General features: G+C 33.4%; 1 protein-coding gene across 1 annotated transcript in view; it reads right to left on the bottom strand.

Moving 5' to 3' along the window:
• Positions 1-18,614: 18,614 nt before the first annotated feature.
• LOC150081277 (fatty-acid amide hydrolase 2-B-like) overlaps positions 18,615-27,731 on the bottom strand; it is a 29,106-nt gene continuing 19,989 nt past the window's right edge. The window contains exons 4-7 of the mRNA XM_090379482.1: positions 27,378-27,497; positions 25,783-25,937; positions 25,525-25,626; positions 18,615-19,208 (exon numbers count right to left, since the gene is read on the bottom strand). Coding sequence (XP_090235608.1) covers positions 18,615-19,208; positions 25,525-25,626; positions 25,783-25,937; positions 27,378-27,497 — 971 coding nt within the window. The remainder of the gene's footprint in view (positions 19,209-25,524; positions 25,627-25,782; positions 25,938-27,377; positions 27,498-27,731) is intronic.

Raw genomic sequence — 27,731 nt, 5'->3', positions numbered from 1 at the left:
AGATAACATAATTATAAGAAAATGAAATGGGTTTTATTAAGAGGGCACAATTAATAATCTCCAATAATGCTCACAAAAAATACAAGGAAATTTAGTATAATAATATAATATCCAAACTATAAAATTAAAGCAGTTTCTTATATATGTTTAAAGCGTAACTGTACACAAGAAAAGGATAAAAGAAACTTTTATTTATAGTTTATTTCAGAATCTTCTGCAATTTTTTTACTCAACACTTCTATAAATTTGAAGTTATTTGAATATATACATTATTTGTTACTACAAAACAATTGCAAAATACATGGCTTCATAATATTGATAAATTATATAAGTACAATATGCAAAAGTATATTATATATTTAAAATATGAAGAGTATATGAAAAAATTTTGGCCTACCACATTTCATTATTTGAATAATAACTGATATTAAATTATTTATATGAATGTAAAAATTTTTAAAATAAGAATGTAAAAATGATTGAATTACGATGACACTCTGGAATGAATAATGATGCTATTCAAGTGGTCAAGGAGTCATTGGATTCTATGTAGTCTACAAAAGATGAGGAAATTATTCAATTGTGCAACCCTTAAGCTGTTTACATCTAAATACATGTATGAAATGTACATATCAGCACAAGTTATGCAATTTTTATACATATATGGGGTATGAACTTATGCTTATATACAAGTGTCAACAAATCTCTGGGTAAAAAGAAAAAAGTCATATGCTAAGTTAGAAAATGTCATCAGATGAGAAAGATTTCATGTTTTGAAGTGTATATGCATTACTTTGGGTGAAATTGCAAAAAAAAAAAAAAAACAAAATTAATTTTATATAAGTAGAATATAATTACTTATAAATACATAAGTAATTAAATATTGAAACCACAGCTTATAAAAGAAAGCAAATTTATTTTTACAGCAAACATATGGTAATTTAGATAGTATTAGGACAAGTATGATGGAAAGAAAAGGAATTTTATGAAAGGTGTTATATTGCTGTTTCATTTTAATACCTTACTTTTCATTTGCATTTAATTTTTCCTTTTGATAAATTTTTTTACAAAGTGATTGTAAAACTATTCAGAAAAATTTGTAATATGGATTGCTTTTAACGCACAAAGCAAAAATTAAATATGAGAGGAGAGTATTTCATTCCATTCTCAACAAAGATGATTAAAGATAAAAACTGAGCATGCATCAGTTGTGATTTTTGTATATATATACAGTAAAATCACTATATACAAAATGCAGCTGGAAAAATCTATGCAGGAAGCACTTCATATAATCTATGAGTAGTTGCATGAGCTGATCTATCACAACTTTTATGAAATACATGTGTTTCATACAGAGGGTGACTATGTTGAATAAAAGTTGCTTCCTGTTTAGATTGCATTCTTTATATGTAGGCCAGAAACTTTTCAACTACTCCTTAAACACACATAAAAATATATTCAACTTTTGAAAATGCCATTTAATCAGAAAAGATATATTCTCGGACAATACATTAAACTTGTGCAATTATTTATTATAACATGATTTAACAGAAGTAAAAATTATTAAATGCAATAAAATACTGGACTCCATATATATATATATTGCAAAATTAAATGGTTCAATGATCCCAAGAGAGGAAATAAATATTTTCAATACATACTAAAGTATGTTCACAATTGACTAAATAAAACTGCATTAATGTTAACATTTTGGATCTACTCTGGAATTTCATCACTAAAGCCAACTGCTACACTACAATAGTATTAGTAGTGGCAAATGATGCAAGAAGCAAGCTTATACAGCATCAGCCAAAAAAAAAAACCTTCTCATTTCACCTATCCATCCCCTCTAATAGTTTGTCCTTGAATTTATTCAACCTATCCACTTCCAGAACAACAACAGATGGAAGTTTGTTCCAGTGATCAACCACCCATTGGCTAAAAGGCAAATTCCACACATCTATTCTGCAACCATCCTAACTCAATTTGAATTTATGCCCCCTTATGTGTGTAGTCTGAGTAGACTCTTCAGAATACAAATATAAACTGAAAAGCTGTTCCAAATCACTTTATATTTGTCTTCTAATCACAAATACATATTGATACCAAGATGTAAGAAACATCTTGGTATCAATAAACCATTTAATTTTGTAAAATATGCATGGAATCCAATGTTTTACTGCATTTAAGCTTGTCAATCCCATGTAATGCCTTTCATGCATATATATTATAAAATATCGGTGTAAATACACCATAGTGAACTCATAATGAAAAACTACATAAGTAGTGTAAAAACATCAATTTAATTGTATCTCATATTGTGACTGCAACCCCACGGTACCAAGCCCACCCACTGAGGATAGGCCAATAAGCCTTGAAAAGGTGCCGCCTGGGTGATGGTGCCCAGTGAGAATACGTAGCAAGAGTCTTCTCTATTAGCAAAGCGTTACTTATACAAGGTAGTGCAATACATGGTATTTTGTTGTGAAGGTAGTCACAATATGAGATACAATTAAATTGATGCCTTTACACTACTTATGTAGTTTTTCATTATGAGTTCACTATGGTGTATTTACACCGATATTTTACAGTGTATTTTAAACTCATAATATATTATGCCATTATGCCTTGAGCATTTATATTTTATTTAAACATATATATAAGTAGTAGAAATTTTCTTTATATCACATATCTTGGGTAAAATTAACAACTATATATCAAATTGCAAATAGAAATGACATCATTAATACCATATTTTGATAAGGAAGTGAAATGCTTTGATTCTTCTTCTTCTTGATTTTTGTTAATTCTTTTCTTGATATCTGTTCTTGCTATTTACATTTCAATATATTTTTAATTTTTATTCAATGTATTCATATGATAAAGGCACTAATAAAGGCATGCTGAATATAAATAGTTTTATCACATAATCATTGGCTATCTAGCATCCTCAATTTAGTTGCATAGAAAAAAATCATTTTTAAAATCACTCATCATATCAATTTTTTTTAACGGTTAAAAATCACATTGAGAGAAATTATTTCTTTAGACCGTACGTGCCCATTTTTGGTTCTTAACTCCGTTGTTTGCAAACATTATTATTACATAAGTGGAAATTACCATGGAACAATAAATACATATGTACCATTTATTGCACAATTAATTATTTTTTTCTATGTATTGTAAATTACATTGTGTCATGTTACACTACAATATACATAATTAAAATATTAACAAGAGTTTAAAAATAATTAACACAGAAAATACAAACATTTGTTATTACACTGCACTGCTGCTTCAATTTCAAAAGAATTTTATAAAGTAACAAAGAAAGTTATTATATGCTTGTTGAGACTATCTAGTCTCTTCTGCCCGGTACAAATATTTGAAGTGTATGAAATTTGTAAAATAATTTGAATGGCATGAATTAAATATCCTACAAGTTTGCCAAGATATTTTGTCTCCCATGCTGGTTACTAGAAAACAATTGCCGAGTAAAGTGTGTTAGCTGTCTGATGGCACCAGGGGTTTCCCCCATCTCCACGCCTCAACAATTGCTGAGTATGAAAATTCACTTTAGCATGCCAAAATTGAAAAAGAACAAACTAAACAAGACAAATGTATATAAAAACTACTCATGAATATAAGTCATCAAATATTTAAATCAGAATTTCATTAGCTAAGATTTCACTTCAACAGGAACCAAAAGGCCTGAAAAATTCAGTGCAGTAATAACAAACACATAATAGTTTAATATATGTTATTTATTTATCTATAAATAAATGTTTCCTTCTAATAAATAGATATATAGATATCCACTAATAAACAAAAATTTAAAACAGCACTTATTGGCAATTTTATAATCGGTTTAAACATTAAACAATATATAGGGCAATTTTTTATTCATCATACTATTTCTATTCTTAAAGGTTGTGCATGCTTCCAACTTTTTCACCAACGATATCATTACTCTGTAAAGAAAGGTTTGGAGATTGGGTTGGTAACACTGAATGTTCTCCAGTATTCAAGATTTATCAATTTATATTTCACGCTCCAACTATGACATTTATCAATAATGTGTCAGTTGGGATGTGAAGTTGCAAAGCTCTGATATTTTCTCCAACATAAAAAATTTCTAGAAATATTGTCACAACTGATGAAAGTTAAAATAAAACTTTATTAAAGATATACAATCCGCATAAACTAAGAAATAAAGATAAAAATATAGCATGTCTTGCCGGGGTGTTGCATCACTTCCACACTGGTTTTGTTAAGGCTCCCAGGTAGGAAGTTGAAGTTTTTTTGTTTCTAGGGTTAAAGCGATCAATTCTCTTACTGCAATGTACAGACTCAGTTTATCGGATTACATGCCTGGTCGTGAGGTTTGTAACATTGGTGAGTTTGAGTAGAGATTTTGTGATTGTATTTCAGAGCATAATGGGGCTATTCCTATCAGGCCAATTTTGTTCATTCTGCAATTGCTGAGCATTAGTGTGAGCAGCACATGAATTGTAACTCATATTCTAATGTTGAAATTTTGGGCCGTGAACATGATTCTCATAATTTTTCCTGGTTGGAAGTGCTCCACATAACTATGGTGGGTTCCACCATTAATTGCAATTGTGGAACCTGCATACATCCTATTATGGAAGCAGTCATTTCACAAAATTATGAGAAATGGTGAGCTAGTAACATGGCAAACATGTGTTGCCCTGTCCCTGCAGGATCCAAAGGCTAATGTTTGTTTCTTCCTTCTTTCCTTCCCTTCCTTTTTCACTGCCCACAATCAGCATTGATTTAGTTATAGTGCATGCATGCATTTTATGCCTCTGCAGGTGGGTGTCACACTTTGACAAAGTTAATAAAGGGTCACATCACTCCGAAAGCTACTTGGTTTATATTTGATTTTATCGGTTTTAGTATATCTATTTCTGGTATTTATTCATATATAGCATTTTAAAAAGTTTCCTTATATTTTCTTTTATTGTATTTTTATCTTTATTTCTTAATTTATTCTCTAATAAAGTTTTAACATTTTGTCTGTTGTGACAATATCTATTTCTAGTATGCTTATTCCCAATGCCCAAGGGCGTTTTGCTAACAAAAAATTATCTTCAATTGCTTTCTTCAGTGCAAGAATGGCTGGATTCTTTTGAAGCACTGTCTTTGAGATAACACAGAGATAAAAATCACATGGGTTTAAAACAGGTGACACTGGAGCCCATGCCAGTCCTGTGCCATATGCCTCAGGGGAGCAGGTAGAAAACACCCTTTGTCAGAAATTTTCATCCAGAAATTCCAGAACAACTGAAGTATGAGCCCTGCACCACCCAGTTGTCATCTACACCAATGCCACAGCTGTACAAAAAAGGCTCAAAATTATCCATAATGACACCAAGGTAGTTGTCATTTATGTTTCTATTGACAAACAGCAGTCCAAAAAAACCTAAAAATTGAATAATGGAGTATTCAATGGTTCCAACCAAATTTCCAAACCTTTCTCTACACAGTAATAATGTTGCTATTATTAAAAATTTGCAAAACTGCATATAAAAGAAATAATGTGATAAAAAAAAATCATCCTTTAGATAACAAATGCAAATTCCATCATATAGATGACCACTATATGATTTAGATTTCATATCATAATAATTAGATAGTATGAATCAGAGCTGTGCTACTCAATATGTTCTACGTTGATAGTAATATTAGTAAAATAATAAGAGGAGTTTACCTCAATATAGTGCGTAGAACCCTTCCGTATGATACCCTCCAGAAATTAAAAGGGAAAAAACGTTTTTTCCGTTTTAATTTCTGGAGGGTATCATACGGAAGGGTTCTACGCACTATATTGAAGTAAACTCCTCTTATTATTTTACTAATATCATAATAATATATAAAATATAATAATGATTAAAAAGGTGGGATTGTCACTAAGTTCTGAACAATAATAGCATTAAAAATAAAAAAAATACTCACAAATATCCAAACAAATTCTATAATCTGATAACTTCTATTCTGTGTACACAAAGCAAAAAATTAATTGACAATCAATATGTATAAAATATATTAATACAATACTAAAATATAAGTTATATAAAAATATCTTGAAAGCTAAAAACTAAACCCTGCTTTTCCCATAAGCCTTAATCTCACTGTCATGGATCTGCTGTTTGCAGACACCTTCAGAAACAATATCTATGAATGGAGAGATCCTGATGTGTTTCGAAATAGTAATATAACCAAGTGTAGCAACTCCAACTGTACAAACAGCCTATGTATAATCTGTATATATAGGGTATTTTAATTAAAAGGCACCAGGTCTATCTTACTTAATTTTAGGTTTGGGTTATTTGTCATCTGAACCTTTGTCATATTTCAGCTGAAATTTTTGAATTCAATGTTAAAATTTGACTAAGTATTACATTTAGATTTTATGATTTATAGATTAAAATTTTGTCTAATGCATTTTTTCTTAATAGGAAAGCTGTTCCCCATCCTTGGTTGTCTAAAAATGTCACTGGTGTACTTCTGAAATGAACATAAATCAATTTTTGCTGAAGGAAAAGAAATAATAACACAGACTGTAGTGTGAGATGTAACAGATCTCATACAGCTAGCTGTTTCTACTGTTCATGCATACTGGAGCGAATTCCTTTTTTCCCCCTTTCAAATAGTAATCTAATCAGAGCAATATCATTTATAACTACTCCTTTTATTCATAGTAATAACTTACTTCTAATAATACCCTGTTGAATTTTATTTTTATATAAAAGTTTCACCTGGGATTGTATCAAAATCTGTACTAAAGTGCATATAAATTATAAAAATATTAATCTTGCAACCAGTCCTTTAGTGATATAATTATCTTCTCTTACAGATGATCCCACAGAAAATCCACTACTATGGAATAAATAATTTTATCTATCAAATGTAAATTGGAGTGCAGGCCAAGTAAATTCATATCACAATTTTCCCTGCCATAGAAGTCATGTTTATGGTTTCAGCTACCCATTTTTTACTAGAATAACCTTTGTCAATCAGCAAGATGTTTGCACATCTTTAATTTAAGGGAATTTTCCTGAAGTCAAAATGTGCTCTGATTAATAATATCCAAGGGGTGACCACTTTGGCTGATTCTTTTAGCATATTTATACATGTTCTATTTCAACAGAAAAGCCTTAAAAATTTGGGGCCTTAAATTTGCTAATATACAGACTAAATACTTTTTCTAACAATTTCATACGAAAAAAATTATACAGTTTTATATGGTTTTCATAAGAGGGCTTTAGAAATTAATAGTAAAGTGGAGGAGGAGGGGTTGAATTGAAAAGGTTGGTAATCATTGGCCTAAAACAAGTAGCATACCTTATAAAAATTTAATATTCTGTGTATATAACCTATTGTATTTCTTTTTACTCTGTCATATTTATGTTATTTTATAAAATATTTGAGTCTCTAAAGGAATATGTATAGTCTGTTCTGACACAAAAAAAAGTGCGAAATTAAGAACAGAAAACAAACCGGATATCATATAAATTTCACATTTTTAGAATAGGATTGAGTCATTTGAAGTGGGGGGGGATGCCGCTACCTGAGTCTATCCTCTGATTGGAATGGAAATATTAATTACAAAACTCAGTGCACCCCACTATTTAAGCACATAAGCCATTTTAAAATATACAAAAATACCATAAAATAAAATAACAATATGTGCATCTTTAACATTACCATATATTTTGAAAATTGCTTTATAATGATTTTATATTAAAAATAAATATCTAGAAGTAGGGAAAAAATGCTTTTTTTCCCCCTTGTGCAAATAATTAGAAATATTTTGTAAAAAAAAAAAAAAAAACCTTTTCTTTTAACTCTTCATACAAATATAACAAGACTTGCTTATGCTTAAATTATTTTTAAGTGGTACAAAACTATTATTTGCCTTCAAGTTACCTAGAATGAATTTATCAATTAAAAATCCTAAAGAAAGGCCTAATTGTAAAGAGAAGGATAGTTATGCAGAAGAACGAAAAAAGTGCAATAATTTAAAGCAGTGTTTTTCAAACTTTTTTTTTTTTTTTTGGCCATGGAACCCTTTTGAATCTAAATCTGCCACAGAACCCTGGTATTTTAAAAATATTGAAATATTTCAGAATATTTAGACAATCAGTCATCATCCCAGGATTTTTTAACAATGGTCAGCTAAAGCAGTGTTTGGAGAATCATTAAGCTTTAATCATCACATAGTAAAAAAAAAAAAAAAAAAAACCATATTTATTTTGATCATGTGTGTGTCATAGCTCCTTTAGCTCCTACATGGGACTGCTACTGAGCTTTTTTAAATTTGATCTGCACAAGCCATGGCAAATCTAGCCCTTTGAACTACTTACTCCATAATAACTAATAAAAAATTAAAACACTTGTGTGCAAAAATTAAATAAAAAATCAATGATAAAAAAATTAACAAAACATTTGCAGAACCATTGGATCACTTTGTAGAAGACCAGAGTTCTGTGTATCATGCTTTGAAAACCACTGCTGTGGACAGTTATGAATCTTGGATATTTCTTGATAAGCTCTCATGGAGGTCAGTTTGAACACTTACAATTTAAAAGATGTACAGGACAAGCATAATTTTTTATAAATAAATATACAGGTGACTCCCGCTTAACGCTGATAATTCATTCCAGAAAAATAGAGCACTAAGTGAATCCGCGCTAAGCGAGCGCGCATTCCCATAAGGTAACATATGTATTTGTGAGTTGCGGTCGGTGGCATAGGATATTTCCTAATCAACAATAAAAGGTAGTGAAAAGATGCACAAATGTCGGTCAAAATATTTGTACATATAAAATATTCTACATTACATACATATATAATTATGTGGTAACTATTTACATATCAAAATTAAACTTAAAAATTCCAATTAAAATCATGAATTTAATTGATCTAAATTGATTTAATTGATGAATTTAATCATGAAAAATGTGTCGCTTTTGGGTTGAACTTTGGCCTTCTTCCAAATAAACTAAAAGGGGTATTAATTTTAAATCTCCCACAGCGTTACCACCTAACAATGAAGTCAACCGATCCTTCGCCGCTTTGAAACCTGGCATGTTTTTTTCTTCTTTCAATATGAAACTTCTTTTAGGCATTCGTTTCCATAAAAGTCCTGCTTCATCTATGTTAAAAACTTGTTGAGGAGTATAACACATAATACCTCTCTTCAATAATTTTAACAAGTTTTTTTTTGAAAGTTTCGGCTCCTTGATCTGCACCTGTGGCTTCTCCCTGGATTTTAAATCTATTCAACCAGCCCTTACCAGTTTTAAATGGTTCCGCATTTTTTTTTTTTTTTTAGGTGAGTTTTCTTCAGATCATCATATTGGCTAATCCCTTTCTCTCTCTCTTTTTTTTTTTTTTTAATAATATTTAACTTAACTGAATTCTGCATTGGATATTATCTTCAATAAAATTAGTTAAAGTCTTTCCATTTCAATCCTAATAGCTGGCCTAGCCCTAGTTGCTTGCAGTGGAACAGCTATCTTTCCCACTGCTAAAATTAATTCTTTACTTTTTTTATAATTGTTCTTACAGTTAACTTTGCAAGTCCTAAATTATGGCACACATCCGCTTGTCATTGACCGGAATCGATTTGCTTCAAAACGTTTAATTTAATTTTTAAATTCAGTCTTTTTCTTACATTTATAGTCTTCGTACTGCACCAGACGTTGCTTTTTCATTCTTATCGGCCATTATTAACTCTTCGAAAATGTAACTGCGTTGGTTGCATTAATTGTGATACAATGTTCATGTCCGTTACGCACAATGTCTAATACTGTACTGAGTGATGACTAGACTTCGGATAAATGCATATAACGCAAATATTACAAGCAATATACTTGATCATTTTTTAAAATGTTGATCTCGGAACTATGTAACAAGTCACTGTACTGCAATTAAATTAGCGTGTGAGAAAATTTCACTGAGTGTGGGAAAATTTCTCAAGTCGGCATGGGAAACGTTTTAATGTTGTTTTGCTATTCATTTTCAAGATATCGACTCCATCAAATGAAACGATTTCGTTAAATATGCCAAAAATGCAATCTGTAAAAGAGCGTTATAGTGATCTGTGACAGCGTTATAATCAGATACGAGTTATAATGTAAGAACAGCGTTATAGCAAATCAGTGTAAAGCGAACTGCGTTATAATGGGGGCCTGCTGTATATATATAAAAAAAATTATGCTTGTCCTGTTACAGTAAAATCTCGTTAATACAAACTCAGTTTATACAAAGTACTCATTTATATGAAATACATACCATTCCCCTGCAAAAGGATAGGCTTTGTTATGTGAATATATTCGTTTATTACAAAATTCTGTTAATATGTATTAAAAAGTTCTTTTTCACTCTGTGAGAAATAAATATTGTCATTTTGTATGTTTAATACAAATCTTGGCAGAGCTGTCCGATTATTGCCCCTGGCTACCTGGCTCCTTACTTCTCCAAGGATGGAGAAGTATCTGGAGACTAGGCACCAGCAAGGTTTGTTTGTTTGTTATTTGGTTTTTAGGAGCATTAGCAACTAAGGCCATATTGCTCCGGGATATGCGGTGATCATTCCCTGACCTTTCCGCATCCTCGGTATTTCTTGGTCACGGGCTCGAACCCCGGTCTAATCAAGAAGCGTGTGCTACGCACTGCTGCTCCTGCCCACCTGGCTACGGAGGCGCCAGCCAGCAAGGTGATCTGATAGAGGTGTATAAAGCCTTGAATGGTTTGAGTATGCTCAATGCTGATGGGATTCTTCCTCTTGCTCAGAATAATCACCTGAGAGGGCATAAATTCAAATTGAGGACAGACAGATGTAGGATAGACGTGCGGAAATTTGCCTTTAGCCAGCGGGTAGTTGGTTGGTGGAACAGACTTCCATCCCTTGTTGTGGAAGTTGATAGCCTAAATAAATTTAAGACTCAGCTGGACAGGTATTTCGAACGAATGGAGGGGTGAAATGGGAGTGGTTTTTTTTTTTTTTTTTCTGGCTGATGCTGCATAAGCTTGCTAGAAATTAGTTTTGTGAAAGCAAAAGCAGTTTATGGTAGCTACAACGTCAAGTGCACTCTGAAAACCATCTTTGTGAAGGATGAGTTGCTAACTTAACAAAAGAATAAAAAGTTTTTCTAAGTTGTTTATATGCACTCCCTCACTCTCCACAGGAATAAGGTCAGTTGCAGTTATTACCCCAGCTCAAAGAGTCTTTTGCTACCGTACACAGCAATCTATTTTTTGTGCCATTTTATCTGAGCTGATATCTTTTTTTGGAACTTGTGTCTTCATTTATTTAAAATTTGTTTATATTAAATCTTATCTAGCAGTATTATGGCAACAAAACAAACAGATGGAATTAAGCCTAAAAACTATACAAGAGGTTGATAGGATGGAAAGAAGCAAAACGGACACTGCAAAGGAATACATCCCTTTACCTACTTTATCTACAATACTGATAAACTGAAAAAGACTTGAAGAAGTGTGTGACACTGGAGCAGCGATGAAAAACAGGAAATGAATTTGTGGTGCAAAATACAAGGAAGGAGCTTGAAACAAAACTGAGTGGTACCAACAAATGCGTGCATCTAATTTGCCCATATCAGGTCCGATTTTGCAAGAAAAGGCAAATTATCTAGCTCAGCAACATGGAATTAGCGACTTAAAATGCAGTAGTAGCTGGCTCCAAAGATTTAAAGACACAAATAACTTGGTTTCGCGGAATGTTTGCGGTGATTCTGGATTAGCTGACAAAGAAATGGCTAAACTGGTTGTATTCTGTATGGTCCGTTTTTGAAAAATATGAGGCAAAGGATATTTTAAATCTTGACGAGACAGGTTTATTTTATAATTTGCTGCCAAACAAAACATTTGCTGTTCGAGGAGAGTCTTGGCATGGTGGAAAATTTAGTAAACAAAGACTCACTCTTCTGTTATGCTGCAATTCAGTTGGCAGTACAAAACTACACCCACTTGTGATTGGTAAGTTTTCCAAGCCAAGATGTTTTAAAGCAGTTAACCAACTTCCCTGTGATTATGAGACCAATAGAAATGCTAGGCTTACAGTCAAAATTTTTCAGTCTTGGTTATCAAAAGTGGACAGAAGAATGGCTTCAGAAAACAGGAACATTTTGATGATTCCAGATCGTTGTACAGCACATTCTGCCGAGACACTTAAGTTGACAAATATATGGCTGTTGTTTTTACCTCAATACTAACAGTTTTATGCAACCACTGGATCAAAGCATTATTTAAACCTCAAAAGAGCATACAGAACCTGCCTGATAAGGTACTTGATCCTGAACATAGAAGGGGAGAACAATTTGCAGCCAAATTGGAATGTCTTGGATGCTATCCGTAATCTTGTTATTGCTTGGGACAGTATTGCATCAAGTGTAATAATCAACTGCTTCAGAAAGAGAGGCTTTGGAGAGAATATCATCGAAAAACATGGTCCAGCAGACGAATGTGATATCAACATTGAGGAATGGAGGAATTTGAAGGAGCATATGGATTTTGTTGGCAAATTTGAAGTTTGTGAAGGTGGATGATGATGTTGCTATCACTGCAATGCCAACAACAGAAGAGCTCCTGAGCACCAAACAAAACAATGATGTTTTTGTTACCAGCAAAAGTGAAGTGCACACACTGCCATCTAAAAATAATGCCCAAAATGAATTGAACATAATAGAGAATGTGTTGGCCTGGAGTAACATTGATAAAAAAAACAACTATTGCATTTGATAATGTCTGTGCTGTTGTTTTTTGGTGCAAGGGAGACTTAGGCCATATTGTACTAATCAACATTATGAATGTTACACGTGCATAGTGACTGTTATGACATCAGTCAAAAACTGATATAATTGTATCTGTTTAATAAATTGGAAAAATTCCAGCATATTAGCATCATTACCTATGATGTGGTAGAGTGTCAGGGATTCAAGATTCTTCAAGACGCCTGGTCAGCGTGAAGAGGAAAAGACCAAACCCTCCAGCAATGAGAGCACAACAATACAAATGGCCCTCAGTCCCCAGCAGCTTTCACTCTCCCTCTTACGGCAGCGAGAGGATCAGAGTGGAAGCAGAGGGTGCTAAGAATCTCTGGGTACGACCAGGCTGCCATGCACGGAAATTGGACTTGGCCTGTTATAACATACGATCACTCATCGGTGAAGACAGGATATTAGAGCTGGAAAAGGAATTAGAAAATGTGAATTGGAATATCATCGGTTTGGCTGAAACAAGAAGAAGAAATGAATCACTTATAAGTTTATCAAGTGGAAATCTGCTGTACACCAATGGAAACAGTGAAAGGAGTGAAGGTGGAGTTGGGTTTCTGGTCCATAAAGATTTTAAAAACAACATTTTGGAATTCAAAAGTACATCACCAAGGGTGTCAAGACTAATACTCAAGATTTCTAAGAGGTACAAGCTAAAGATTATAATGATTTATGCACCAACATCGAGCCATGATGATGAAGAGTTTGAAGAAATGTACACTGAAATTGAGAGTCTTCTAGATGAGCAGAAAACCCACTACACTATTATTATGGGGGACTTCAATGCTAAGGTTGGAAAAAGGCAAAACAGCGCAGAAAGAGGAACTATAGGAAATTTTGGAATTGGTGAAAGAAATAAGAGGTGAAAGACTTGTGGAATTTGCAGAATCTCAAGGACTGTCAGTAATGAACACTTTTTTCAAGAAAAGGGTGAACAGAAAGTGGACATGGAAGAGTCCAAATGGATTAACAACTAATGAAATCGACTTCATCCTCACTAACAGAAGATATATTGTGAATGATATTACCGTCCTGAATAAGGTAAATGTTGGAAGTGATCACAGAATGGTAAGATGTACACTTGATATAGATGTAGGAAAGGAAAGGAAAAAACTGACTCGAGTAAATAATACAAAGGTCTTTGAAATAACAGATGAGGAGAAAAAGCAGTATGTACTGGAACTTAAAATCAAGTTTGAGCTTCTGCAGACTGCTCAGGACCAAGATATCGACGAGGAATATTAAAACTTTCTGAAAGTGATAAAGCCCAAGAAACCTATAGGGAAACAGAAATCCAAAGAAGAAAAAATTAGTCAAGAAACACTTGTCATGATGAACCAAAGACGACAAATGAAGAGCAAGAAAAACACTGACAGGGAGAAAATTGAGTATACTGAGCTATGCAAAGCCATTAGAAAGAGACTCAGAGAGGACATAAGATCTAACACAAGAAAAGTAGAACAAGCATTAAGGGAAAACAAAGGATTTAAATCAGCAGCCATGAGCAGTAATACAGAAAGACAAATGATACTGAAACTGAAGAATAGCGATGGTGTACTTATAAACAGCAGAGAAGGCATAATTCAAATAGCAGAAGACTACTATAGAGAATTATACAAGGAGCGAGGGAATGATACCAGCAGTGGGGAAGATGGATTGCAAAGTAGCAACACATACGACATACCCGATATTCTTCCTGATGAGGTAGAACATGCATTGAAGAAAATGAAGAATCGGAAAGCCCTGGGGGAAGATGAAGTTACTGTAGAGTTGTTAAAATTGGGAGGAAGAGACATAACACAAAAACTGGCAAGGCTCTTCACAAAGTGCATTAGAAAAGGTGTGATGCCTAAGCAGTGGAATAATGCAATCATAGTTTTGCTGCATAAGAAAGGAGATAAATCAGAAATTGGAAATTATAGACCAATTAGCTTGTTATCCCATATCTACAAGTTGTTCACAAGGGTCATTACTAACAGATTAGAAAGAATACTTGATGAGAATCAACCGAAAGAGCAAGCTGGCTTTGGGACAGGATTCTCAACTATGGATCACCTTCACGTAATATCACAGCTAATGGAGAAAGCAAATGAATATAAAACACCATTATGCCTGGCATTTGTGGATTATGAAAAGGCATTTGACTCCATACAGCATAAGGCAATGTTTCGGGCACTGGAAAGACAAGGCATAGATACTCCATATATTATGATTTTGAAGAAAATATATGAGAGTGCTACATCCTTTATTAGACTAGACAAAGACAGTAGCAAATTTAAAATCGAGAAAGGAGTTCGACAAGGAGACACAATATCTCCGAAGCTGTTTACTGCTGCCCTTGAGGAAGCTTTCAGAAGATTAGACTGGTCGCAGAAAGGAGGCAATGTGAACGGAGAGTACCTAAACCATTTACGATTTGCAGATGACATTGTGGTCATAAGCCACGATCCCAAAGAATTAGAGGAAAATCTTAATCAGTTATGCACAGTTAGTAAGGATTTTGGACTAAGGATGAATATGGTGAACACAAAAGTAATGATGAACAAGTATGCCACGGAAAGGGAAATAATGATTGAAGGAGCAGTAATTGAAAAGGTGGAGTCATATACTTATCTGGGACAAGTTATTAGCTGTAATAATGATAAATGGCTGGAAGTCAGGAGAAGAATAAATTTTGGATGGATAGGATTCAGGAAATATAGTCACATACTGAAGAGCAATATCCCAGTTTGTCTGAAACGTAAAATAATGAATCAATGTATACTCCCCACCATGACTTATGGAAGTGAAACTTGGGCACTCACCAAAAGAATGGAAGAGAAGCTAAGAACTACACAGCGAAGAATGGAACGAATTATATTGGGAATCAGACTGTTAGATAAGAAGAGAAACACATGGATTAGGCAGCAAACTCAAGTAAAGGACATTCTTATCAAAACTAAAGAACTAAAATGGTCTTGGGCAGGACACATAGCTCGAAGACATGATGACAGATGGACTAAGAAAATAACAGAATGGTACCCAAGAGGAGCTAGAAGAAAACCTGGAAGACAAAGGAGGAGATGGATAGATGAAATTCATGAGATTTTGAGTAGTAAATGGATGGCCAGTGCTCAAAACAGAAGGAACTGGAAAGTTGCTGGAGAGGCCTTCATCCTGCAGTGGATTGAAAATGGCTGATGATGATGATGATGATGTCAGGGATTCTTTAAGATTTGGAAGAAAGCTAAATGAGACTTGGCAGGCAGTGGTGTATAAAGTACACTCAACAAGAATATGTTTCATAGTAAGAGGAGAGTTGCAATGTGTGCATTGCGGAGGATCATTACCTGTGAGAAGATAAAGGTGGGTAAGTTGACTGTGGCCAATTCGCGCTCTGGTTAAGATTACTTCCTCCCTTCTGTTTACACAGAAGCTGGAGGATCATAACTGCAGTTCAGGTTTTATTTGGAGGAGTTTATTATGCGTTTGGGCTTGCCATTGAATTGTCCACTGTTCCCTACATATTCTTCGTATATTACTTTTTTAGTAAAGATATGGAACATAATACTGTATTGAACATAATAGTGGCACTGTACATTCGTTCCCTGGTATCCCACCATGGCCTGGAATCCAGCAGAAAATGACCACTCGCTGGAGTTCTTGGATATGCATCAGTTTGGATTTTATAATTTTTATTAAAGGACGTGTTTGAGAAGGAATGCTCTGTAAAGCTATAAGTGCACTCTTGGAGTCCGTATATCATGCTTTTATGGATGGACAGATGAAGAATAATTTCTATTGCAAGTTTGATGGCGTATAATTCAGCTGTATAGCTGCTGCATTCATTGGGAAGCGATACGGAGAAGGTTTTATGAGGGAAGACGGCTGCGGCACCCACTCCACTTTCAGATTTTGATCCATCAGTATATATTTTTGCAAAATGCAGATAATTTTGTGTGTGGGCAATGTGGAGTTGTTGTTTGTTGAATGTCTGTTCTGTAGTTAAAAATGCAAATAGGACAAAAACTGTGCAAACAACATTGGATTCTTTCTTTAAATTAGATTAATTTATTAAAAATATAATGGTTTGTATGACTCCTTTTTTATTAAGATTGTAATTCTTTTTATTCTGATACTAAAATATTGTATATATCAAAATATATACTGTACAATATTTTCATTTCTGTTAATTGCTTTTTTCTTAGTTTATCTTACAAATAAAATAAAATCTTTAAAAAATATGTTATTTCTATTACTGTATTGTTAGACAAGGCTTTTGTTTTTATTTTATTAATTTATTTTTGATATTATTATTTATTATTATTCTTAGATATAACGTATGTACCAAAAAAAAAAAAAAAGGTAAAATTTTGACACTTTTGAGGGATCTCATTACTACAAACTTCGTTATTACAAAACGTGAAAATTTAGGCCCCTTGAACGAGATTCGACTGTATAAGGAAGTATAAGTATTAACGAGATTCGACTGTATAAGGCAGTTAAAATACAGGGTGTTTTCCATGCTAAATAAGCCATTAGTTTACAAGTATTTCTAAGAAATATAACAGATGAAAACTAATATTTTCAAGAAACATCCATATAGGGTAAACACAGAAGAGTAATGAAGGTTATCACCAATGAGTTTCCTGCAATGCCTGATTTTGCAATAACTGTTGATGCCATATTTAATTGAAGAACATGCTTTTTTGTTTGGGCAGCATTACCTTTGAAGGTTAGTCTGGTGCAGAATTATTGGCCCAAATTTTTTTCAACAATCATTAAATACCAAACAGTACTTGTGTCTGCATGGGTAACGCAGTGGCATCATCACTGTCCTTACCATACCACCTGGAAAAGGGCCCGCATTTGAATCCCATCAATGACACAAGGAACTTTCATCGATGTTTTTCACTCTGTGGCTGAGTTAGTCAGTCTCAGGTGTAGGCCTGAGACTGACTAACTCAGCCACAGAGGTTTTTTGGCAAGGTTTCTTACCCAAAAACTCAGGTTTTTCGTCCAGAAAAATAGGCAAATCAACCAGAGAACATAGAGAATTCATGAACATGATACACTTGGGCAGAAGAATTAATATTCCGGTTGGCCCTAGTGTGACTTTTGTTATTATTAAATAGTACTTGTAACTTTTAAGAAACTCATTAACCAATTTAAAAACATTACATTGTTAAACAATATTTTCTGTTTTTTTAATGTGGTACATTAAAAAAACAGAAAAGATAGAATTGTTTGGGGGGGGGTTAATACTAATGTGGGTGATTTGTATCTGTCAGACATCTTGTGAGGATTTATAAAGAACAAAATGTACTACAATACTTAGGAAATGTTAAATTTATGGAAATGTATCACATTTCACTGTTACACTGAGAGTGAGGTTCTACTATGAACACTGGCAAACATGCCATTCCATCACATTCAACTGTACCTGGACACTAGAGGCAGTCAGTTGCAAAAAACTATTGTAATACTGTAACTAACATCAACACAGGTATACTGTAACATAATACATTTAATTCATTGCACTTTCCTTGGATATAAATTCACTTACTGGGTCATGTAGCACAGAAAATACCCTGTATCTTAATATTATCTTCGTACTCTATTTCTTAATAATAAATTTAAATTTGTATGCAATAAAGAGTTCTTCTTCTAAATATCCAAATAATTTTCTCATCCAAATATCTAAATAATTTTTTCGTTTACCTTAAAATTTATGCAATTCACATATTTAAACTTTTCTTCAAGCTTTTAAGGCACCTTTTCACCTTATTATTTATCTTTTTTAATTTTTTAAAGCACAGGTCCAGGAAGGACCCAACCTCCAAATGCATTCTCCAGTTCCACTGCTGTGGCCAATGTCAAGTGATCATTATTCATAGCAGCTATAACTTGAAAGCCAATGGGAATATCTTTAGAAGAAAGACCTACCGGGCAATTAGTAGCTGGAAAACCTAATATATTGAAAATACCTGTGAAACTAATGTCAAAAAATTTATAAAGAGTCTGGTTGTGATACAAACCTAAAACAGGTTGAGTAGGGTAAATAAAAATGCTATTATCATCAAGAATTTCATTAAATTCTTTTTGTATCTGATCATATATTTCCATATACTCATTATGAACCTTAGTGTCTTTTGGATTAAAAAATGACTGATATATTGCAAAAACCAAAGATTGAATGGTATGATCAGAATATCCTAACAAACATTTTACTATTTCAAGAGGTATATTTTTCTTTCCTTTCCTATTTGCTAGTTCCACACTCAACGGATACTCAAATGCCAAATTTAGCTTGTGAAACCAAGCACCAAGTGCATATTTTAACTGCTTAATAGTGATTTTTTGAACCGTGCATCCATAAGTTTCTTGAAGATATTGTACAGTCTGTAAAAGATAAAGATATTAAATAATTTGGTTTCATGATATGTTAAAATTAGAAAGAACTGGGTTAACAACAAAATACAGCAAATAAGTTTTAATTTAATAATTTAACTGATTTATAACAACATTAAATTATAATAAGAAGTTCCAAAGAGAATTGATGGTGCCTACTTCCACTTCTTTCACCATGCTGAGCCTGTTTTAATCTTCTTTAAAGATCATGAATCAAAACAAAATCACCCCCTTGTTAGGACACATCCTTCAAGTACTGTAAATTTGTTTGTATTGAATGCAAATGTTCTAAATGGGTGGTGCTTATCCATTCGGTGGCTGTTTCAAGATGGTGCATAAAAATAAAATGCCTTTGTATATATTCTCTACAAGCAGGACTGGGCAGATTTTATTTTAGTAAGATATACTTCCATTTCTGTTGAAATTCTATGGTATTGTTATTTTAGGTGTAGATCATGCAGCCAGATCTCAGATTTGCTGCTGACAGTATGAAATATGAATGCAAAAGGCAAGAAATATGGATACTCCTGACAGATTTTTTAATGTAGTGCCAGTGAGAATTGTCTTTAAGGTTTCTGTATGGTGATGATTTATTTTTGCTCTTTTCTATAAATTAATGCTATGTTGCCTTGACAGTCTGCTCTAAATCCACCAAAAATCTAAAGGGACCACAATCAATGTCTTTCCACTCCTACCCTGAAGTGCCTATGCACATACTGAATATCTGGTATAATTTAGTTTAATATAAAACTCCCCATGGTTTGTATCGGAAGATAAACAAGAATCCTAACAGGTAGTGATGGTGCTTATAATTTGATTGACAACCATATTGAAACAAGTGGCAAATGGAAATAAAAATACCTCATCAGAGAACTTAGGTCCTTGAAGCTGTCACAGACATTCTCTCAGGTATGCCAAGCTGGGCTTGCTACATGGGAGTCTAAAATGCTGACGGAACTGAACATTTGGGTGACACTCAAGTAAAGTGGATCTAATTTCAGCAAAGTCCAGTTGGTTTGTAACAGCAAAATCCTCTGCTTGCACCTTTACGATGGTGAAGCTGTTAGCAACCCTGGGTATAATCCTCATGTGCTGAAAACAAAACCATTTTTTCACCCAGGTACAAACCAAAGTAAGCAGGGGTGGAGGTGTGACACTCATCACACCGAGTAATGCTATCCCTCTATGTTACCAGGCAATACTAGGTGGTAAATGACTTTCATCAACCAGTGCAATACCACTACTTTGCTTATTGAAGGCTTGAAGCGGTGGAACCCATGTTTAGTTTCCAGACCAAAGCTCTAGCAACCCCCCCCCCCACCATCTCTTCCATCATGCAGTATGAGTGAATTATTTTGAAGTTATACATCATGGAGAGATCCAATCTTCCTTACGTTTCGAGGGGATGATGCTCTAAAACGGTGTTCCGAGGCTGGCTACTAGATAGTCCACTGAACAGAACCTATTGATAACTCTCTAGGAGGCTTCTGGATCAGCTAGTGTATAATCTTGCTGGCTCTACTCTACCAGACAGTGACTGGAGGAAGTCTGAGTAGTGAGTATGTGGGGGGCATTGTCGAGGTCACATTATGTCAAAAATCTGGGTACATTCTTGCCATGTGTATGCCATATCCAAAAATTTCATTACTTCATACAGCATGTCCCTCCCACCTTTTCTTACTACTGAATACATCATGAATTGTCAAACTAATAGAAAAAAACTTCTGTGTGAAAAGATCTAAACCCCTAAACATTTCCTCATTCATTTCACAAATATACGGGGTCTCAGTTCTAATCTCAATAAGGTCCATTTCCACTTAGTCTGCCAAACACCACGCACTTTTTCTTACAGAATCCCAGTTATCGGCTGATTCAAACACTGCTCATCTCAGTTGTCTGAATTATTTGCTGTATGACTCCTTTCCCTTAAAAGGTGGTACTTGTGCATATATTCCATTCTGATATTCCCTGTCAGAGACTTAATAATTTGGCATCTTCCATTTTCAGTCTTCTCTGGCTTAAAATCTGTGTACCACATTCTATCAAATTCATCTGTTGCCTCTATTGTTTTTCCCAACTCCACTGATCACTTGGAACTCTTTCACTTCCTCTGTTTGCAACTTTACTTTCTCCAGCCCAACTTTCCTAATAGTGAGGTAATTTTCCTTGGTGATTTTAATGTTCACAACTGCAGCTGGCTTCTGTTTTCTAGTCACACAGAACCAGGTGGTCAAAATGCTGAGGCTTTTGTAATTACTAATGACTTTGTGCAGATTGCTCATTTACCTACCAGAATACCGGACAATACTAACAATGCAGCCAACGCGCTTGATCTTTTTCTTACAAACAACCCTTCTATGTACACGGTCACAATGAGTGGTCCTCTACACACCTCAGATCACAACTTGGTGATGGTCACTTCTCCAGTGACCATTCTCAACCTCACAATTGGCATTACAAGAATGCAAAATGGGATGATCTTTTGAGATTTATTTTCTTCTTTTCCTTGGTCGGATTACTGTTTAAAATCTTCTGATATCAACGTTTGCTCAGATCGTGTCAGTGAAATTATTTTTGTAGGGATGAAATCCTTTATTCCATGCTCCACCTTAAAATCTTGTCCTTTATCTAAATCTTGGTTTTCCAATAAATGCACTAAGGCTGTTCAAGAGAAGAATATTGCATATTGTAATTAGCTTGTATCCAAATCTCCAGGTTCATTTTTTGCCTACACAAAAGCTTGCAACAATTGCAAAGAAGTTATTATTCAGTCCAAACAAGATTTTGAACAGGCTAAGAGTAGAAAACTTGCTTCTTGTCCAAATGGTAGTTGAACATTCTGGTCCCTTGCCAAACTATTGGCCGCAACTTTTGCCCATCTCTATTTCCACCTCTGTCAAAACCAAATGGTTTTATTGCAACTTCAGCCAAAAATAAAGCTGACCTGCTAGCTTCCTATTTTGATTGCAACTCATGTATTAATGATCTTGGTAAACGACCTTCCACCATTCCCAATACACTGCATTCAGTGCCTCTTGTGGTCTTCCATCAAAAGGATGTCAGAAGGATTTTGAACAATCCTGATACTAAGAAAGTTCCAGGTACTGATGGTATTTCTCTACTTGTTCTCAAAACCTTTGGCCCTGAGCTTACTCCTATTCTGTGTCGCCTTTTTTCACTTTCTTATTCCAAAGGTGTTTTTCCTTCTGCTTGGAAATTTGCTCATATCCAGCCAGTTCCTAAAAAAGGTGACAAATCCTTCCCATCCAATTATTGCAATTTACCTTTTTTTTTTTTACCTCTCCTGTTTGGGGTTTCATAAAAAAAAAAAAAAAAAAACCTTCTCACATGTCAATTTGGTTTAAATTAGGACACAATACATAAAGAGATCTTAAGCCTACTTTCCATATTTTTGAAAGTAGGCTAAAAACTATAAAAGGTTTAATAAGATTAGCTAATTAATTTGTATACTATACTATAACATTGAATATAAACATTAACAGTAATATTTTTATTACAAAGCTAATATTTTCAAATAAGGAAATGATGCTATAATCAATCTACATATTAAAGATTCATCATGCAATAAAAATTGCATGACAAAAATAAAAGTATGGCACACAGAAGATCTATATCTACTATGATGGCATGTGTAGAAAAAGCAATAGAATGATGGCAATTAAACTTTTAAAAAATATATACAGTCCATTCCAGTTATTTGGAACACATCGGGACTAGTGCATTTTGACCCGATTAAGCGGCTGCCCCAATTATCTGAAGTTTCAAGTAAATAGTTAAAAATACAATGTATCCCTCCCTTTACAATTGGTTCACTGTACAATCAAATCACGTTACGACGAACTCAACATAGTAAAGTACTGTTCACTATACGATGTGCAGTAAGCGCCAGTCATTGTGATCACGTTTGTGAATTGAATTTTAATTCTATTAAACAGCGATTCTAATTAGCGAAAATAGGAGGAATATTATCCATAGGCTATAAAAGCAAAGATATATTAAGCACAAATTTACCCTTCATTACCTTACCAATTATAAAATTAAATGATACGTGAAAATTGGAAGAATATACGTTATAATCGGAATAATTAATACGTACTGTAATATGTACATACGAACTAGTTGACATTTCTGTTCACTGACATTTGTGGGTGGGGGTTAAAATTTAAAACAGTAAAAAGATAAGCAATCAATAACAAAGAACAAGGCACACACAAATTGCAAGTAACACAATACGTGCAAGTGAGAACAGAGTAACGAGTTACAAAGCTTTAAAAATAGGAATGAAGAGAAGATCTGAAAATTAATTTTTTTATATTATTGAAGATTTCATGGAAGTGTAAACACATTTCACCATAATAACCCACAGAATTCCAGCTGTTGGTATTATCGCAAATTCAGTAAGATCGAGTTTACTTTCCATTTATAATAGATTTCACTAACAGAAAAGCCCAATAAACAGGTGACTGCTAATTGTTTTTATTGTTTTATGGTTGTGACTTCCAGAATTTCGACCAAACCACATGGTACCGTCGGAGACAATCGTAAGGTAATCTCCAGTGCTGCAGTCTCCTGCCCCGATTAAACGGCATGCTGTCCCAATTAAGCGAAGTAAACCCTGGCTTTTTCTCAATCGGTTTCTGTTTTTTAAGATTTGCCCCAAATAAACGGCTCCCCCAATTAACCAGTGGCCCAAATAACTGGAATCCACTGTATTTTTAATTTTTATAAGTATTAATATTATATGAGTTTGTGTGCCATAGGCTTGGGTGGATGACAGCAGTAAGCAGGAATTTTGGGAAACATGGAAGAAAATATGCTAGGTCAATCAAGTGAAGAACTTAATATTATCAGTAAAGATTTAATCTTTTCTGGAATATGTACATGAATATGCTTTGTGTGTGAACTCTGAGGAGTATACACATACATTTATCTCCAAGGTCGTCTCATATGCAATTAAAATAATGTTTCTGCTAATGTACAAATCATTTGGAAAACTTCCAGTATGTGTTGTCATGTCTTATTTTCATTTTCAACTAATAGCTGGAAATAAAACTAACTAACAATTTTTAATGGATGTCATCATGAAAATAGCACTGAAAATCTAAGGAAGAGATCGCACCTGTTGGCTGCAGCAGCATTAAAAATTTTAATTTGCATTTAAAAATAAAAAATCTGAAATTCTCTGGAATTCAGATCTAGAAATTGAATTAAATGATAAATACTGTAAATAGATATTATAGAATGCTACTACTACTGAAAATAAAAAAATAATAATAACTCTTTTTTACTATTTTTAATGAGTTTAAAAATTTATGATTTAATTTTTGTCAATTATTTCACTCTAATGTTGGACAAATAAGAACAAATTAATATTTAAAAGGATGCAGGTACAAAGTTTTTATTTTTATAACTTTTAAAAATTCCATGAAAATATTCATTCCATGACTGTACCATTAACCCACACATTTGGCAAACTCTAATGAACAAGCTATGTAAATAGCGACATGGGAAAGAGGAGAGGAAGATGTGAAAGCACACATGGGAAACAGGGTTTTGGTGGAAAAAGTTATGGCATTTTGCTTAATTGCCATCAGTTTTCCAACATTTCTTAACTTTTTTTTTTTTTTTTTTTTTTTTTTTTCACCTTTCTCTTTTCAGAAAGAAAAGGCTAGATTCATTCCTCTATTAATGGCAATTTACTAAATTGCTATCAATAGAAGAATGAATTAAGAAGAATGAATAATGAATGAATTAAGTCTAACTATAATTTTTAAGAATACTTCATTTTTACTGTAAATACTAATAAAGCAAATAAATGGTTAGTTATGGTGCTATGACAGGTAGTAGTAATTTAACAATTGTAACGGTTTGCTTAAGAAAAGGAGAAAAAGTGGCAAAATCCAAGCAGAGGTAAAAATGACAGCATGATGGTAGTGTTCGTTGTCTGGTAGCCGGCAGTGTCGGCAATGGGAATTTCTCCATTGTGAGTTTCTTTTTTTCCAAATTTTGAGTACCAACTGATTTTGGAAATTTCCTTAGCATAATGAAACTGTTATATAGTTTAATTACGTTAGGTTAGCTAAGGTATACGGATAAAATATATTATTTATTTTTTTAATACAATAAAGTTGCTGGTGCTGTCGCCTGCTCAAAACAGCCTGCTATTGGCATGTTTCACATTTGTCTCTGCTTAGATTTTGCTGAAAAAGCATTAATATATACTATTTATGAATACTGGGATAACTGTTATTGTTATTTCAGTTATCAGAATAGTTAATTGTCTTACCTTAAATATTTTTTGCTGAATTTCTGGATGAACCGGACTGGAAAGACAATTCTTTGAATCGTTATCTTCCATATAATACACTTTTAATTTGCTGAAATCCACCTAATTTTTAATTTTAAAAAAATTTGCTTGTTTGAATTAAAAAAAATATTCACATTATAACAAAAAAAAAAAAAAATGATCTAATTTATTAATGAAATAATTGAATCAAAATGCTAACTAATGTCTGAATAAACTTATTAATACTAAAATACTGACACTAGAATCCAATTTCAGCTTGTTGACATTATCTCCTGCCAGAACCTTCAACATGGGTTTCAGATCAGTAGCAAATCGACACAATGGTCCTGTAAACCAATAATTATCTGCTGTTCCTGTAACTGTAGGGAACTGATTTCCATTCGAAACAATTCCTATCCAAAAAATGAAATTGCTGTATCACTAAATAATCAGTTGCAGTTCAGAAACAATGAATAAACATTATGGGACCAACAATTATGAGAATCATTCAAAAAAGGGACACTGGCTTATTTTAGTGTGTCAAAAGTGTTAATGCTCCATAGTAATTACAAAAAATGTTTGTTTGTTTGTTTGTTATTTGGTTTTTAGGAGCATTAGCAACTAAGGCCATATTGCTCCGGGGATATGCGGTGGTCATTCCCTGACCTTTCCGTATTTGGTGGTCACGGGCTCGAACCCCGGTCTAATCAAGAAGCGTATGCTACGCACTGCTGCTCCTGCCCACCTGGCTACAGAGGCACCTACAAAAAATGTAAAATCACTCAACACAATATCTGACTAACTTTACTTTTCACTTCAAAAATTAATATACACAACAGTCATATTTAAATCAATAGAATATGGTGTATGATGCAGTGTGTCAACATTTTGTTTTGCAGAAAACTTATAGTAATGATAATCCTCCCCCACACACAACAAGTACTACTGGTAAGTGTTCTGTGTGTGTGGGGAAGGGATGGGACACTGTTGTAGTCGAAAACAAAGTAACTTTCCACATGTACAGGTCATTTTTTTGTACAGGAAAATATGTATTCTTCTTCTTATAGAACAATTCGGTATGCAATTCCAATGGAATCTCATACCAAATTGTTTCTTTTGCTGGTGGATATGGCAAAAATATTCAACAATAGTCGAAGAACAGAGTGTATAGAGTTTTGCTACCAAAGATGTGACAGGAACTTCCTTGTTAGTGATGAGATGACAGTCATGTCATCGTTTGGGTTGTATCAAGCCTTTTTAAGCTCAAAATTGACCTAGGAAGTGCAACACCTTAATTAGGGAGGTTTTTTAGAACCTCCAAGTATGGATATATTTTATTTTATTATTATTATTGAAAAATGTATGTGCAATTTATTTGTGTCATTTTTTCATACAGTGTGCATGACAAAGGTCTATTTTGCAATAGACAGTTACTGTTAAAACACAGAAGTCTGTACATAGTCATGGCTTTTGTCTTCTTGTAAAAATGGGCATTTAGTTTATAACTGTAGAGTTTCTATGAATGCTTAAAGCCTAACACTCAAACTCAACACCAAATAATAGTTTGCAAAAAAAAAAAAAAAAAAAAGCATGGGGTCCAATTGGGTCCAATCAGCCTAAGGCAACATGAAAAGGTCTGTGTTTGTTTTGCCATCCCTGGGAGTTGAAACTGTGATCTGTCCATGATGACAACTATTATGAACAAATTTGCCTTAATGGATTTAATTTTTCTGGAATCACAGAAATTACATAACATCTATAACAGATAAGCATTTCTTCATTTCACATTGCAAGTATTTTTTTTTTTTTTTTTTTGTAAAAATTAAATTGAATAAAATTTAATTGCAACTTACCTCTAGAAGGCTTGTGGCCAAAAATTCCATTAAAGTATGCAGGCAAACGAATACTGCCACCAAGATCACTACCGATGCCAAGTACAGATCCAGCAGCAGTCTGTAAGGCACCCTCACCACCTACAAAGTTAGAAAATTTTTTAAAATGTAAATGTTGAGAAAAAGGCCTATTCACAAATTATGTAGTGTAATTTTTTAATTTTGAAAGCAATCCCTGAAAACCTCCTCTCCACTTTGTAACAACAGCCTTGATCCTCTTATTATTATATAAGAAAATACTCCAATTTGAGTCATTGTTTATTTTTTTTAGTAAAAAAATTGTTATGTAACATTTCTGTGATCACACATATATCA

This window comes from Mastigoproctus giganteus, chromosome 8, assembly GCF_048544385.1.
Source record: "Mastigoproctus giganteus isolate SK-2022 chromosome 8, ASM4854438v1, whole genome shotgun sequence".
Lineage (NCBI taxonomy): Eukaryota > Metazoa > Arthropoda > Arachnida > Uropygi > Thelyphonidae > Mastigoproctus > Mastigoproctus giganteus.
Note: the sequence above shows the minus strand (reverse complement) of the source record. Positions and strands in the feature narration are given on the sequence as shown.